Genomic DNA, 16,059 nt, shown 5'->3' with positions numbered 1-16,059 from the left:
GCCTTACAGAAGCTTTGCAATTTCATGAGGTCCCATTTGCCAATTCTTGATCTTAGAGCATAAACCATTAGTGTTCTGTTCAGGAAATTTCCACCTGTGCCTATGTGTTCTAAGCTCTCCCCCACTTTCTCTTCTACTAGTTTCAGTGTACCTGGTTTTATGTAGTGGTCTCTGATCCACTTGGACTTGAGCTGTGTACAAGGAGATAAAAAGGGGTCAATTTGCATTCTTCTCATGCTGACTACCAGTTGACCCAGCACCATTTGTTGAAGAGAGGTTGTCCTTTTCCAATTGAATATTTTTAGCTCCTTTGTCAAAGATCAAGTGACCATAGGTGTTGAGGTTCATTTCTGGGTCTTCAACATCTGATAGAGGGCTGGTATCCAATATATACAAATAACCCAAGAAGTTAGACTCTAGAGAATCAAATAATCCTATTTAAAAATGGGGTACAGAGCTACACAGAGACTTCTCAACTGAGGAATACTGAATGGCTGAGAAACCTAAAGAAATGCTCAATATCCCTAGTCATCAGGGAAATGCAAATCAAAACAACCCTAAGATTCCACCTCACACCAGTCAGAATAGCTAAGATCAAAAACTCAGGAGACTGCAGATGATGATGAGGATGTGGAGAAAAAGGAACACTCCTCCACTGTTGGTGGGATTATAAACTGGTACAACCACTCTGGAAAAGTGTGGCAGTTCCTCAGAAAATTGAACATAGTACTACCTGAGGACCCAGCTATACCACTCCTGGGCATATACCCAAAAGTAGCTTCAACATATAACAAAAACATATGCTCAACAATGTTCATAGCAGCCTTATTTATAATAGCCAGAAGCTGGAAAGACCCCAGATGTCCTTCAACAGAGGAATGGATACTGAAATTGTGGTACATTTACACAATGGAGTACTACTCAGCTATTAAAAACCAGTTCATAGAATTCCTAGGCAAATGGATGGAACTTGAAGCTCTCATCCTGAGTGATGTAACCCAGTCACAAAAGAACACTCATGGTATGTACTCACTTATAAGTGGCTACTAGCCCCCTCGCCCACAGAAAAACTCGAAATACCCAAGAAACCATCCATAGAACTTATGAAGCTCAAAAAGAAGGAAGACCAGAATGTGGATACCTCAGTCCTTCTTAGAAGGGAGAACAAAACAGGGGAGGAAATAAAAGGTCAAATAGAGGAGCAGGAATTGAAGAAAAGATCTACAGAGACTGTCTCCCCTAGAGAACCACCCCATATGCAGCCACCAAACCCAAGCACTATTGCTGATGCCAAGAAGTGTTTACTTTCAGGAAGTAGATATGGATGTGTCCTCAGAGGCTCTCCAAGAGTCATACAGATACAGATGAGGATGCTTGCAGCTAAACATCACTGAACATGGAGGACCCCAATGAAGGAGCTAGAGAAAGGAATGAAGGAGCTGAAAGGTTTGCACCCTCATGGAAAGAACATCATCAACCAGTCAAGGCACTGAGGTGGAGAGGGTGATTGGGAGAAAAAGCATCTTCATGGAAACAAGTTGAAGGGGAGGAGAGAGGGGAGGGGGATGGGGCATAACATTTGAAATGTAAATACAGAGAATATCCAATAAAACTGAAAAACAAAACTAGTATGTGAAGTTATAATACTACTATAAAGAAAAATATCATTGTAGAAATTAATTTCAATGTCCTCAACATGGGTATTTCAAATTTACTTGCCTGTGTATCTTTGTTTAGATCTCATGTGCTACAGAACTGATAAACCGTTCTGGGTGCATTTAAAGGAAAGGGGGAGGGAAGAAAAAAAAATTTGGCCAGCAGGACATATGCAGGTGACAATGTAAGAGCATGAAGAACCATTCTGAAGAAATGTAGGAAACAGAACGGCAGGGCATGGATGCACTGTCCTCCAAGATGCTGCTTTTAGAAGACTGAACCGAAACTTTCTCAATGCTGTGCTAAAGTTTCTTCCCTGGTGAAGAAAAAAAAGGGAAGGTGGGAAAAACTATTGATTTGTCCAAGTGCCGTACAGAACACACACTTTTTGCCAAGATTAGACAGCTGGAGGTTGTTATGAAGAAAGCTTCAAACAAAACCTTTTTAAAGAAGAAAAATTAATAACAGCTGTTCTACTCTCAGCTCTCTGAAAAGGTGACAGAAAATAAGCCCGTTATCAATAGTCACTTGTCCAGGTTACAGCAAGGTGCCAACCCCATTCCACGTGGGACATGGAGCCTCCCGTTTGCTCATCTGACAAGGCCAGAGCAGACCACACAGGAGGCAAATCACAAGGTAAGGCTCACAAACTACCACAGTGAACTACTCCAAGAAAAGGCCTATGCCATCGGTGAGAAAGGAAGACAAAAGAACTCCTGAAGTTCAGCTAACAAAGTTAGAGCCCCCCAAATCCTTATGAAAATAAAATTTAATTAAAGGAAATATAATTTCAAGATATAAAGAAATGCCATCATAACATGCTGCTTTTACTTCTTAATGAAACTGATGGGGATTTTTTTTAATATTTAAACTTCACTAATTATATACCCTCCATCAACCTAAATTATTTAATTATTATATAATTAAATAATTATAAAGTGCTTCATAGGAAGTCACTATAAAGACACACAGACGTCTAGAAGTGTTAATTATATCTCAATTTTTTAACTGATAACACTTTACTTCTTTTAAAAATTATAAGACTTAATCGACAGCTTATATTCTTTTTCGGTATGTCATGAGGATACACTATGAATTCAAACTCATCAGCTGGGGGATGAAGGACAAAACAGTTTAAATCATATGTTGAAGGTCCTATGGCCAATGAGGACTCTGATTCAATCCAAGGCTTCTGTCTACTACCTTGTCAGCTGAATTACAAATAGATTCTAATCTCATGCTCCACCTAGGCATGTCCCTACTCTCACCGTGAAAAGATACCACATGACCACATGACCGCAGTGCTCTACGCTGTGCAGCTTTCAGAACCTGCATGAGTAGGAAGCAAAGTGCTTGACTCTTTGGTTTATCTTGGGTTAAAATGTATTCGCACACTTCCATGTACACACTTTAGATCTTTAAAATGGAATGCCTTCTCAAAGTAAATGCATGTATATGTATTACCTGTGGTATTTTACATACTGCTTTTTCTCCCCAGCTCCCGCCAGTCTATGACTCTTACAAATTATTTGAAAGAGCACACATGAATCTACATGACTGTCTACTGTTCCACTGAAGCCGTGTACATGATTCACGCTTCGCTTCTTCCAGGATAATGTTGGAGTTCTTCCAGGTTTTAACAATATTACTTCAATGAGCATTCTTTTACCTATTTTTATGTTTTTTATATTTATATTTATAATATTTTTTACCTATTTTTATTTTATAGTGTTAATAATGGAAATAACAAAATGGAAGTATCTACATACGGACAAGTCTAGAACAAAATATGAAAAGATGGTTATTTCTGTAGGAAAGAATTGTAGAGGACTTTCATTTTTAACTATGACATCTCAATTTTTAAGCTGATATACTAATTAGTGCTATTTGTTAATTCAAGCCCTATGTATGACATATGATATTCATTACTACCTATAATAGTCTCCATTTTAATATAGAGTAATGGGCAATTTAATTTTCAGTCTTAAACATATTCATCTAGAGATTTAGATATTTCTAGAGAATCCTCAGAAACTAATTTCTATATGTTGAAAAAAAATAAAACTCATACAACAGGATTTCTTTAAAGATATGAACAATTTATGGCTCTACCAACTACAATCCAAAAGATCCAAGTGTCTATATTCAGCCTATTTTAAAGTTCTGCCAAACAAACAAAAAGAAGTAGTTTTGTTACTATTTTTGCTGTTGTTGTCTTGTTTTGTTTTAAATTGCAAGTTAAGAGCATTTGCTATACTTGCAGAAGACACACATGGTGACTCACAACTGTCTCTACAGAGTTCCAGAGGACCTAATGCTCTGTTGTGACCTCTATGGGTGCCAGGAACACAGAAGTACGGAGACCTATGCAAACAAGGCACTCACACCAACATAAAACAAATAAATCGTCCTTAAGCATTGTTACATATCACAAGTCCAGTCAAACCTTCTGAAGTTCCATGGAACTCACCGTCTCTGGTTCTCTGACTCCTTTTTGGCTTGCTCCAATGCCAGCTCCTCAGCTACTCTTCTTTTCAATTCTTCATCAGAAACTACAATTAACAGAAAGTAGGAAATAAACCAAGTGGCTTGCTAAAACAAAAACAAGAAGAAATGGCTAATCTGCATCTGGATGGGCAAACTTGTGCTAGGTAGGTGGTCAATGTCTCCTAGGAATTCCCTGAGCACTGTAGAAAGGGTCAATTTGTGCACTTCAGAAGGAACTGAATCAAGAGTCCCCTGATAACTTAGAAATGTCCACACCTGCCAAAATGTATAATAAACTCAAGGAACTGCTTACTGTCCAAGTGGGGAATAAGCCACTAAGTGAAAGTCTTTAAAATGATGTCCCAACATTAAAGTTTGACAATATCTATTTAGGGATGAAAGTGATGCTAAAGCTTCTCAATTCAATAATTAAACACAAATATTTATTACAGAGCATGGAATGTTTGTATTTATATTTATTTTTCCATAATTTATAAAAAGGGTATTTACAATTAATGGGTATTTAGAAGCCATATTTTCTGGAATATGTGTCATTCAAATTCAAGTGCCAACAACTGGAGAGAAACAGGGAATAGTACTGAGCAAACAGCTGGAGCTTCCTAAGTACCTGAAGACTTCACTGGCAACATCTGGCCTTTCAAATTAAAAGATTATATACAACATGTCTTGTAAAGATTCTTACAGCTATAACAGTAAATAATGGACAAGTTTTACAGACTACTTTAAGAGCTTTCCATAAGAAATAAGCAAAACCCATTTCTTCCTCATTAGAAAGCTACTAACTAAAATTATTAGCAGAAAGCACCAGAACCACTGGGAAGATTTAAGAAAACAGAGGACTTAATGTTATTCCTAATAGTACCACTTCTTAGACGGAAGACCAGACAATCTGTATACATTATTTAGTGATCTAGACAGAAGAGATATGTAGCTTGTCTCAAACATAAGCAAAAACTTACTTATAATATGGTACAAAAGCCTTTTTAAAAATATGGCACTTACTCTAAGCAATAATCATCCATGATGATACATAAAAAATTTGAAGGCTGTTTCCCCCCAATTATAAACTGTATGGAAAGCAATGACAGCATCAAAGAACATCAAAGAGTGACAACAGGAGTGAGGGGTTAGCCAATCAGAGCTTAGAAGGAGACTTGAAGCTAGAGACTATAATATATAAATAGCTCATAGCCAAATGAGAAAATATAAGACCAATAAAGAATATAAATAGACATTGTTTAAAAGAAGATAAGCAAAAGGCATGCAGAAAGCTGTTCAACATCAGTCACTGGGAATGAATGTGCAAGCCAAGCCACAATGAAACACCACTGGTACATAATGAAATAGATTCGCTACAATCAAAAAGGCAAAGTAGTGAAGAGAGAAACTCAACCCTCAAACATTACTGCTGGGGACATAAATGGCATCACTAGGGACTGTAAATGACACCACTGCCAGGATAAACAAGTTGGCAGTTTCCCAAAATCCTAAATGTGATCCAAGAGTTGAGCTCTCAGGTACTGCCTATGTTCAAGAAAACTAAAAGTATTTACTCATACAAAAACTTGTTTATGAAAATGTGTAACATAATTATTTATAATAGCCCAAAGGAGAGACAGACTCAGCTCATAAACTGGTAAGCAAAATATGGCACATTGATTCATGTAATTACATAGAAAGGAATGATGACCTGGTGCATACCACAACAAAAATGTATGGGAAGGAACTTAGACACAAGGGCTGTATATCATTATAGACTGTATGCTTCACACGTTAGTACACGCTGGAATGCTAGTGTGGCTGCCTGGATGGAGAAGGCAGGGAATGAGAAAGGCAGGGGTTATCTTATACTCTTGGTGATGGTGACATGTGTGAATGTATATGAACACACACTTTTCAGTGTCTTTTGTCCATCTGTTTGGTTAGTTGATTGGCTTGTTTGGTTTATGTGTTTGAGGTGGGGTGGTGTATACTAGTTTCTTTTGGGTTTTTTTAAAAACAGATCATTACTATGTTGGCCAAGCTGGCCTCAAACTCACACTCCTGATGCCTTACTTTAGAAGATTGAAACTGTTCTAAATTATACTACTTAAACTAAAAAGACAGTTGAACTTCTCACTTTACATGATAAATACATTGCAATAAGAAGTGAGTAATATAAAACATGGACAAGGCCGGGAACAGCAGCATCCTGGCTAACCCCACATGCAGGAAAAGCAAGGCGCCCATGCAGCAGTTTTCTGGTGAGGATGCTCTCTAAAGGTCTTTCCCAACACTGGACTGTTTCTGTTCTGTTTCTCCCTCTTTTTGGAATGATGCCATGAAAAAGACAGCCTTGATTTTGAAAAGGTCAAAGGTCACACACAAACCAGAAAATTGTGTTACAACAGGGAATTACTCTTGCAACCAGGTAAATCTTAAGATTTTAAAATAATAAAATTAACAACAGAGAAACTGCAAGCAGTAGTAGCTCAAATGGGGAGTATAATTGAGTCTTTTTCTAATAAGCTAGGCTTTGGATAAGCAAATAATTAATCTCTCACTTTTGACTTCCTTGTCCAATTACAAGTCTTGTAGATGAAGCTGCCAGACCTAAAGTTCTAAACGATGCACCGTATCAACACGGCCAACTTCTCAGAAAACCTCTCAATGTGAGACAATCCTCTCAGGCTGGACATAGCTCCACCAGAAACACACACCATTAGTACTACCTGATCAAAACATACCCTGATGTCTGGCAGACCAGAGTGAACAGCACATTGTCAATCTGGAGATGAAGCCACACTTGGCGTCAAATCACAGTAGAACACTTTTTCTTGGGTAAGATTCACTAGGATTCTCTATCAACACTCAACTGGTCAAATAAAACTAAGCCTCTGGAAGACCTCACCAGGTTAAGCCTAAATAAGTCACTTTTTCCATGTAAGCTGAAAAAAGTCCCATGTCTTTTTGGTTTATTGAGTTATTTTTCCAAACTGCTAGGGTCTAATATGCAAAAAAAGAAAGAAAAAAAAAGTATATACTCAATGTAATTATTTAATATCATACAAATTATATAATGACTACCACGAATCAAATTAATGCATTAACCACCAGTTTATCATGGATGCATTGTTGGGTCTTATCAAATCTCAAGTGCAAAATAAAACATGTAAAATAAAGTCGCCAGGCTGCATATTCTGTCTGTCCAGAAACCTACATCCAACATCTCCCTGCTCTCCATGCCGGATGTTCTCTCCCTGCATCTGTGGGCCCAGCTTCTCAACACGGCTTTCTGCATCTGACTCCTTTCCCTGAGTGCAATGGCACATCCTGGTAGCTCATTTCCTGTCTGTGACACTGCAGATTCCTACCAGAGCAAAGGCCAAGCAATCAGTGATGTGATCACCTGGAGCAAAGAAGAAATGGCATTACCAAATGGTGACCAGGTGGCTAGATTACAACAAGGCCATGCAGGTAAGACTGCGGGCACAGTACTGTGGAGAAGGGGGGCATTAAAGACAGGAGGGTTGCTATTTCTTCCCCAGTACTCTGCCTGTCCAATCAGCCCCCAAGGCCAGTGGTGAGGCTAGAAGCAAGAGCAGAAGGCCACGGTGGTGGGGGAGATGCAGAAAGAACTAACAGAAAAAGAAAAAGGAAAGGGGGCAAGAAAGCTCTACAAGACATGCCCAGGTGATGGGCTGGGTAACAACCCTTCTGGTAGGTAAAGGGAACAAAACAGGGATATATAATGCCCTAGCTGTTCCAAGAAATGGGAGGAAAAAAATTCATAACTTTTGGTTTCAAGGTCACACCGGAAAAAGCAATTACCTAAGCTAGCATCCAGATTTTAAAATGACAAAAGATAACTCATGACCTAGCATAAAGAATTTAGAATCTACAGTAGCAGATCAAAGCACAGGCAGAAAATGAGCAGTGTGGTAATGGCTCCTGAGCAAACCTAAGCTTCATGTTATTTGTTTTTAAATCAATAGAATACAGAAAGCAACAATGTATTTCTTCTGATAGGTCAGATCCAAGTGCCCAGGAGAAAAAGATACAGCACTCAGAGCCTGCTATTTAAAATGGCCTTTCTGGAAACTACTTCAACTCTGCAGACTTGAACATTTTCTCAACTACAACTGTTATTAAACTAAAAGGTCAGGATTTTAGGACCCACTGTTCTGAAAAACTGAGGAAAGGCAACTTCACCCATTAGTGCTATGAGTTCCCAAGCAGACCTTTAGGAACTAGTAAGGTTAGAGAGTGAGAAGTCTAAGAACTGCTCAGGCCATCTAAGGAGACTTGCCACAGAAATCTGCACATGCTATTTCAAGTTCAGTGAGCATCACTGGCCCTGTGGCTTTCACATGCATACAAATATTTCCTTTATAATGTTATGTGACTTCCACATGCATACACACATTCCCTTTATAATGTTATGGCTTAAAGATGCTTTCTTCAAATACATGTACATACCTTGGAAAAGTCTAAAAACTCACCGGAAGTTCTCAAACCGAATAATTTCAATGAACACTAACAAGTTCTGTCAAATAGTTCTAAACTGCTGCTGCCTGAGTATGTCAAGTGTGACCTTAAACCTCTTACTGAAAACAATTCTTGATTAAACAGTTCATGATTCCTAACAAAATTTTATTTGCTCATTTGTTTTAACTAAAAAGAAGTTTTGAATAGTTCACCTAGTTTTCTGGAAATCCTATAATTCTCTCCTCAGATATCTAAACTTTAAATGTGTGTTTAAGACCAAGTACGAAGCTCCAAGATGGCTAACCTTACCATACTCAATTCTGAGTAGTCTTTGGAACTGAGTACCATGCCCACACCCTCAGAGGAGTAAAGCACATTCACTTCAGATACTCTATACCATCTGATGTTAGGGCCCAAGAATCGCTGAAGGAAGACCGCAGACTCAAATGATATGCAAAGGCAAAGAGCATTTATTTATTCTGCAGCAATTACCAGCTTGCAGAGGTCAACCATTCATCAAAACGGCTACTCCAGGGACTCAGAGATACCCTTTTATACAGGGCTAGGGAAACTTTCTAGAAGGGTTAGGCAACCTCAAACATGATTGGTAGGGGCAAAGCAGTGAATTGGTACAATTTTGATTGGTTGCTATGTTAGTTTCATTATATTTGGTGAGACCTTGAAGAATTTTGGGAACCAGTTCAGCTCTGGCCTTGTTATCTCCTCCAGGAGGGTGTCCAGGAGCTGACTCAGCTCCAGATTTACCCTCCCTAAGTAAGGGCTATCACTGACTAAAGACCTACTGTCAAGTGGCTCCTTCTGAGGAGCCCAGTATGCTTCCTAGAGAATTTAAGTTTTCATTCCCGAGGTTTTAGGACCTCTCACTGGCTCATGGCTGAATCTGTTACAGAGGCACTGATGACACCAGGTACAGCAACGAGGACATCTTTACAACAAATCCCTGAGCTATGAACAGAAACATGGAAGGCCTTACACAATGGGAAAACACAATTCCAGATTTACAGAAACGTCTCAGATATCAAGGGGCAAACCCCTTCCTATGCACCTTTCCCACCTTTATGGTTCCTTTGCCTAATCCTTGCACATCAGTTATAATTATTTCTTTTGGGGCGTAGGGGAGTGAGACAGGGTTTCTCTGTGTAGCTCTGGCTGTCCTGGAACTTGCTTTGTGGACCAGGGTGGCCTCAGACTCAAATAGTTTGCCTCTGTCTCCCGAGTGCTGGGATTAAAGGAAGGTGACCCCACTGCCCGGCTTGACTTTTGGAAGGAGTGGGGTGGGGTGGGGGAAAAAGGGGGAAACAATAATTTGTAATCTCTAATGAACTGCTTAATAAAAACTAAAACTTGCTACTTAGAAAACACCAGTTCCTGGGGCTAGAGAGATGGTTCAGGGGTTAAGAATCACTTCCATAGAATTGAGTTCAATTCCCAGCAACCACATGGTGGCTCACAACCATCTGTAGTGGGATCTGATGCCCTCTTCTGGTGAGTTTGAGAACAGCTACAGTGTACGCATGTATAACAAAGGAAGAAAAGAAAAAAAGAAAAAGAAAACACCAGTTCCTTTGGGATCACCCTTTACTTAATGTCCTTTGGGGGCTTTAGTTTAAAGATAAACATAATGTCCAGTCATTAAAAATCTGTTATTTTCTGTGTTAACACTGAGAGAAACTATGATGAGGCAGAACTATGTGGAGAAAATGTGTCACTGTTTAACAAAAGCAGATTTTAGAGGATTCTGCCTTCTCTGGATTTAGACACTTGAGCTACAGCCTGCAGCAAAAGATACACTCAAATTACATTTCCGACTCTGCAGAAGCACTCATTAATCCTAAGATGGCAATAAATTCATTAATATGAGAACTTATTTTTAAAAAGCACTAATGGAAGCATCCATGCAATCAATGAAACACAACACAGTGTTAGAGCGAACAGCCCTGGAACAGCTGCAGCATAAATCTTGTCATTTGCCACATCTCCTAACAGCAGATCTCAGGGGTAAATAAATATGTAACAGTTTGTCATTTGTCACACATTCTACCTGGAAGACAAACACACTAAAAAAACACATCCAGAAATAATATGTCCTAGCAATAATTAACATCACAATGTAATGTCCTGTTACAGAAAATATATCCTAAAATTGCCTCAAAAATCTGCAACCTGTCTACATGCTCAACAGGGTAACTGCTGACTAACACGAAAGTTAATGAAGACAGAATGAAAGCTCCTAACTGCAAGTTCACAGTCAAAACTATTGTATCAGAAGACACACTGTTACAAAGAGTTTGGCAACCTAAACATGGCCAAGTTATTAATCTATTTTGTAGTGTTGTTCCTTCAACAGGATTTATACACCTTTGCAAACTTCTAGTTTGAATGGCATAATATGCAAATAATCCCCATTTCATTGTTTGCTTCATGATAAGCACTCACAAACCAGATCCACATTCCATTCTCTGTGAAAACACACATCAATACTGGGCCGCAGAAACTGAATAGCAGTAGATAAGTTTGTAATTCATAGCCTACAGTTTTCACATTTGTAAACAGATAATTTGTAAAACCAGTATTGAGAAGCAGATACATCTAGTATTTCATGTCTTAATATCCTGAATAATAGTTGCACAATCTCACAAAGCCTCTAGGAAAAAAAGGATCTATAATTTAAATTAAAAAATAATAATTACCCCTGGATATTGTTTTTTGATGCATAGCTTAATTTTTGTGTTTCAAAAATGGATATATTTTGTTCACTGGAGATACAAATATAAATTAAACAGCATTAACTCCCCAAACCCAAATGAAGTGTAAAAACCACACAAACCCTGTTTCCATTTAATTCAAACAATCTCTTGTTTACTTCTTAAGAAAAAGGGCAAGCTAGAAATCAAAGCCTCACGATAGCTTTCCCTAGCTTTGACTTTGCTCAGAACCTTGCTTCAGGCCACAGCTGTAACCCCTGTAAAATAAGGACCCAAACCATCAAGTTTCCGATATCTTTCCCTCCTCTGTAACCATATTAAGCGGAAGACAGATGGACTGAATTCCAACTTGAGCCTCCATGTGCTCTAGAAAGCTCGCTGAAATGAACATAAAGGAACAAAGTGGTCTATCACAGGCAACAACCTGCTGCCAGTTTTCTACTTAAAGTGACATGTCATTCATTCACGGAAATTACCTCAGGAACCAAACCAGCAATATATATGAGATTCAAGATGAGGCAGGAGAGAGAGAGAAAGAACATCCACCTCAGTGAAAAGCAAGGTACACAAGCCTTGTGTGCAGACTATGGCACTCTCTCAACTTCCAAACAAACCCCAGCATGCCAACCATCCAGACCAGGTTTCTGCTTCTGGACCCTCCCTTATGAAAAGTCCAGAACTGTCCAAAACCACCAACACCCTGTTGTTCACAAAGGAGGACAGGTATTCAGGAAGTTTTACTGTACTGGCTAAAAACCTTTGTTTCAATGTTTGTGTCCTTTTTTCTGTTCAGTGACAGAGTTAACATTAGTGGATCTCACGTCCCTCTCCCAAATTAAGGGCCACTAGGTATATCTAAACTACAGGTATAAATTCCCCACACAGTACATCTATTCCTCTCAACCCCACGCTCAGATGTAAGAGGTGAGACAGAAACTAACCCTTACCATAAAGGAGATGGTGATTAATAGGGTAAGGCTGTGTTACTGGAAGGGAAACACCCCAAGGAACACGATCACTGAGGAGGTGGGACTTGAGCAAGTCCTGAGTTAATACACAAAGGAGAAGGGAAACAATCTATTTGGAAGAAGTGAAACCAGAAGGGTTTGCTGAACTGTGGGACTTCGGTCATTAGGGGGAACACCGGTGAGTGGAATGCTCAGAGGCAGGGCTTCAGAGTGTACAACCTGTAAACTACAGAAGGAACAAACGTGCCAACAGACTTTGTGGCTCTCAGAGTAGAACCCACACAGTAGCACCATGGGGGACTAAGAAAACCTACAGAGGTAAAAGCCTCACAGGATAGGACCCAACTATGTGTACTAACAAGAGCACCCCCTGGTCCTAGGGTACGAATGAAGGTGGACAGCCATTGGCAATGGAGACCAGCAGTGAGGGTGGGGTGGGTCTAAGATACAAGCCCTTGCTTTATGAAAAACATCACCTGGGATGGTGAGATGAAAGAGAAAGATGGCAGAGGCACAGACAGCTGAGGAATTAATACCCATGATGGTCAATTAAGTGAAGAGGAGATATCCTTGGAGAAAAGATGATGAGCTCAGTTTCAGACACATTCAACCCAAAGTAATGGAACAAGCAATACATGGAGCTGCAGGCAATTAGGTATCTGGACCTGAAACTCGGATCTTATGTGAAACTTGGGTGAAAATGCAGGTCTGAGAACATTATTACAAATCTGAGCTCAGAGAATTCTCCCAGGATGGGTACAAACATGTAAGAAGAGGAGGTTAAAAGACTAAGGAACAGACTTAAAAAGTCATTGAAGACAGCGAGAAAGGCATCGTTAGAGACAAAGGATGGGAAGGAAAGGATAAGAACCGAGATAGTACATGCTAAAACAATAAACAGACTGCATCCTCTGTGACTCCCATTGACTGGCAACAGCCACCTGGAGCGCAATGCAGAGGAGGACTGTGAGGCCAAGTCCAGGCTCAGTAAATTAACACCTACCTTGGCATTCGAGGAAGACCTAGCAGTGTGGCTTGCAAATCACCTCTCATTCTGAGGAGCATGTGGAAATCGGGTCATGTGTGCATTAGGAACCAGTGGGAAGAGAGTAATAGAGGCAGCTATTATAGGCCTCTGGGCAACAATTTTAGAAAGGAAACAAGAAAGATGGGAAAATAAAAATAAAGGATAATTTTTGCAAATGGTGGAAATCTGTGCATCTTTGAAAGGCAAACATAATATTACTCAGCTATATTATATTACTCAGCTATAAGATACTGTTGAGTGCTGGTTATTATTTCTCACAATAAATTTAAAGGAATAATATGTGTACTCATAGAAACTACACTGTTTGATGTACAATAACACAGGCCAATCAGCATTTATCCACTATAGTCCATTTTCATGACATCCTGGTGCAGGCATCATAGCACTATTTCTTACAGACTATCTGATAGCAGTGAAACAAAATAGATAAGCCCATCCTCACATGCTAAACTAAAATTTAACCAAGACTTTGCCCTTACTTGAATAAATTGCTTTGGTAAATGGAACATCAAACCCCACTCAATACTTACCATCATAAATCAATCCTCATCCTACTGTTATGGACTAGTATATTCACCAGTAATATGTACACTTAAACCTCATTATCTATTTCACATTGTTAAATTCCTGAATTCCACTAAACTAACACTTAACTCTCAAAGTTCTGCCCAGCTCTATTTCCTAAGGGACCATTTACACTTTTGTTTATAGGCAATCAAAGTTCAAGGAAAGCAAAAGCCCCAAATGCCTATAAATAAAATTTGTCTTCGAACATTTTATACCGTAAAGAAAGTCAACTAATCTCATCTTAATTTGTGACTTAACCATCGCTCCTGTAAGGAAAAGACAAGAGCCCTGGCTCTAGGTGCTAGACCACTACATGACAGCAAAAAGAGTGTAACAGTGTCTTCTGGAAAGTTCTTGTTTTTTAAAGAAATTTACATTTGCACTCCCACTTAGCTCTTACTTTATTTGTTATATTCAACTAGCTATATTACCGTGTCACAGCAGCAGATTAGTATGTTTCATAACCATAGTGCAACATCTTCATCTGTTTTCTATTTAATTCAGATCCTGATCATTAGATCAGCCTTTCAAGATCAGATTATAATAATACGGCTCTGTTGTTTTTTCCTTCATCTAAAGTAACAAATCTCCGTTTAACATTCAGAAAACACCATTGCAATGTATTCATAAGCAGTTATAATCTTTAATAAAACAAAAATATCTCTCTGTGAAGCATTGTGGAGGTTCAGTGGCTCAGCAGATCGTGGCTGATCTGTCTTTAGAACATGAGACTACAGAGGGATTTCAGGACTAAAGCATAGTCTTTCATTTAAAGGTAAGAATGTAGCTGGCCTTTTTCTAAAAGTAAAATAAAGTATCCACAGTAAAAGTCGGCTGAAAAGATGATCACAGTAAAAAATCATTTATTATGGTGAGATTCATAATGACCCACAAATCTCCTTAATATCAATGTTAGATGAAGGAAAGATGTGGAGTTTCTTTTTAATGTTAACAGAAATTACATTTGTGTAACTTTGTGTGTTGTGTAAGGTTTAGGAGTGTCAATCCTGTAGAACTGAAAGGACTATATGAAATAAGCAAAAAAAAAAAAAAAAAAAAAAAAAAAGACCAAGATGTGGCTCAATTGGAAGAATAGCTACTGAGGTTTTATAGGAAGTCTTGGGTTCCAAACCCCAACACCACATAAAATCAAGCTTAAGATTACACATTAAATCCTATCACTCAGAGCTGGAGGATCTCAAGTTCAAGGTCATCCTCAGTTATATAACAAGTTTGAGGTCAGTCTATTCTCCAGGAAACACTGACTCAAAAAAGAAAGAGAAAAGAGGAAAAGGGAATGTTATAAAGTAATGAAAAATGTCACCTCTGCTCAGACTAGTCTTGTCTTTTGTTTTGTTTTGTTTTGCTTTGAGCTGGGATTGAACCAGAGCCTTATGAATTCAAAGTATTCCATTTCCTATGCCAAAACAGTTCTTATTATAACTATGATCCTGAAGAAAAATAGGTAAGAATCTGACATGAAATTTTAAGCAACATAATGCCCAACATATAAATGTTTAAAAAAAAAAAGAACAAACTTATGATAAAACTATGAGATCTCACTATGTAAACACTCAGCTACAAATACTCCAAGAGATGTAAGGAGATTGCTTGAGTCTTGAGTTGATGTGATAAATCAGCACAATGGCAAAAGCAACAGCTAGAGCTACATGTAAGCTGTATGTCTGGAAAATGCAAAATACTTTAAAGCCATATAAAAATACTGTGTTTACATATTAAACAACTAGCCTCTAGCCTGGGTAAAGAGGTTTTGAATGGTATGAACTCCTGATGGGACAGTCAGAAGCTGAGGGTACAACACAGTTCTTTAAGAACTACTCCCAAGTACAGCCACTGAGCACCACCCCCCCCCCCAGTATGACAACTCACACCTTAAGTACCACAAGAACCACTGCTCTTAACAAAAATAAAACACAGGAACCCTTGATTCTTACGGTTTGCATGGCCACTAGTAGCCAACAAATATTCTGATAAAAATATAGGTAGGGTGGAAAACTGGCTCAGAGGATAAGAGGAACACTTTTGCTCTTGCAGAGAAAACAAGTTTGAGCCCAGTAACCACAAAGTAGTTCACAACCGCCTTTAACTTAAATTTCTG

The 16,059-nt window shown here is 38.8% G+C and overlaps 1 protein-coding gene across 1 annotated transcript in view; it reads right to left on the bottom strand.

Annotated features, from left to right (window-relative positions):
* The window catches only part of CHCHD3 (coiled-coil-helix-coiled-coil-helix domain containing 3), a 236,032-nt gene that overhangs the window by 184,198 nt on the left and 35,775 nt on the right, over window positions 1-16,059 (bottom strand). The window contains exon 3 of the mRNA XM_080932626.1: window positions 4,127-4,208. Coding sequence (XP_080788752.1) covers window positions 4,127-4,208 — 82 coding nt within the window. The remainder of the gene's footprint in view (window positions 1-4,126; window positions 4,209-16,059) is intronic.

The sequence above is a fragment of the Micromys minutus genome (genome assembly GCF_963924665.1).
Source record: "Micromys minutus genome assembly, chromosome: 18".
In the NCBI taxonomy this organism is placed as follows: domain Eukaryota; kingdom Metazoa; phylum Chordata; class Mammalia; order Rodentia; family Muridae; genus Micromys; species Micromys minutus.
The sequence above is the reverse complement of the archived record's forward strand: the minus strand, read 5'-3'. Positions and strand labels throughout refer to the sequence as shown.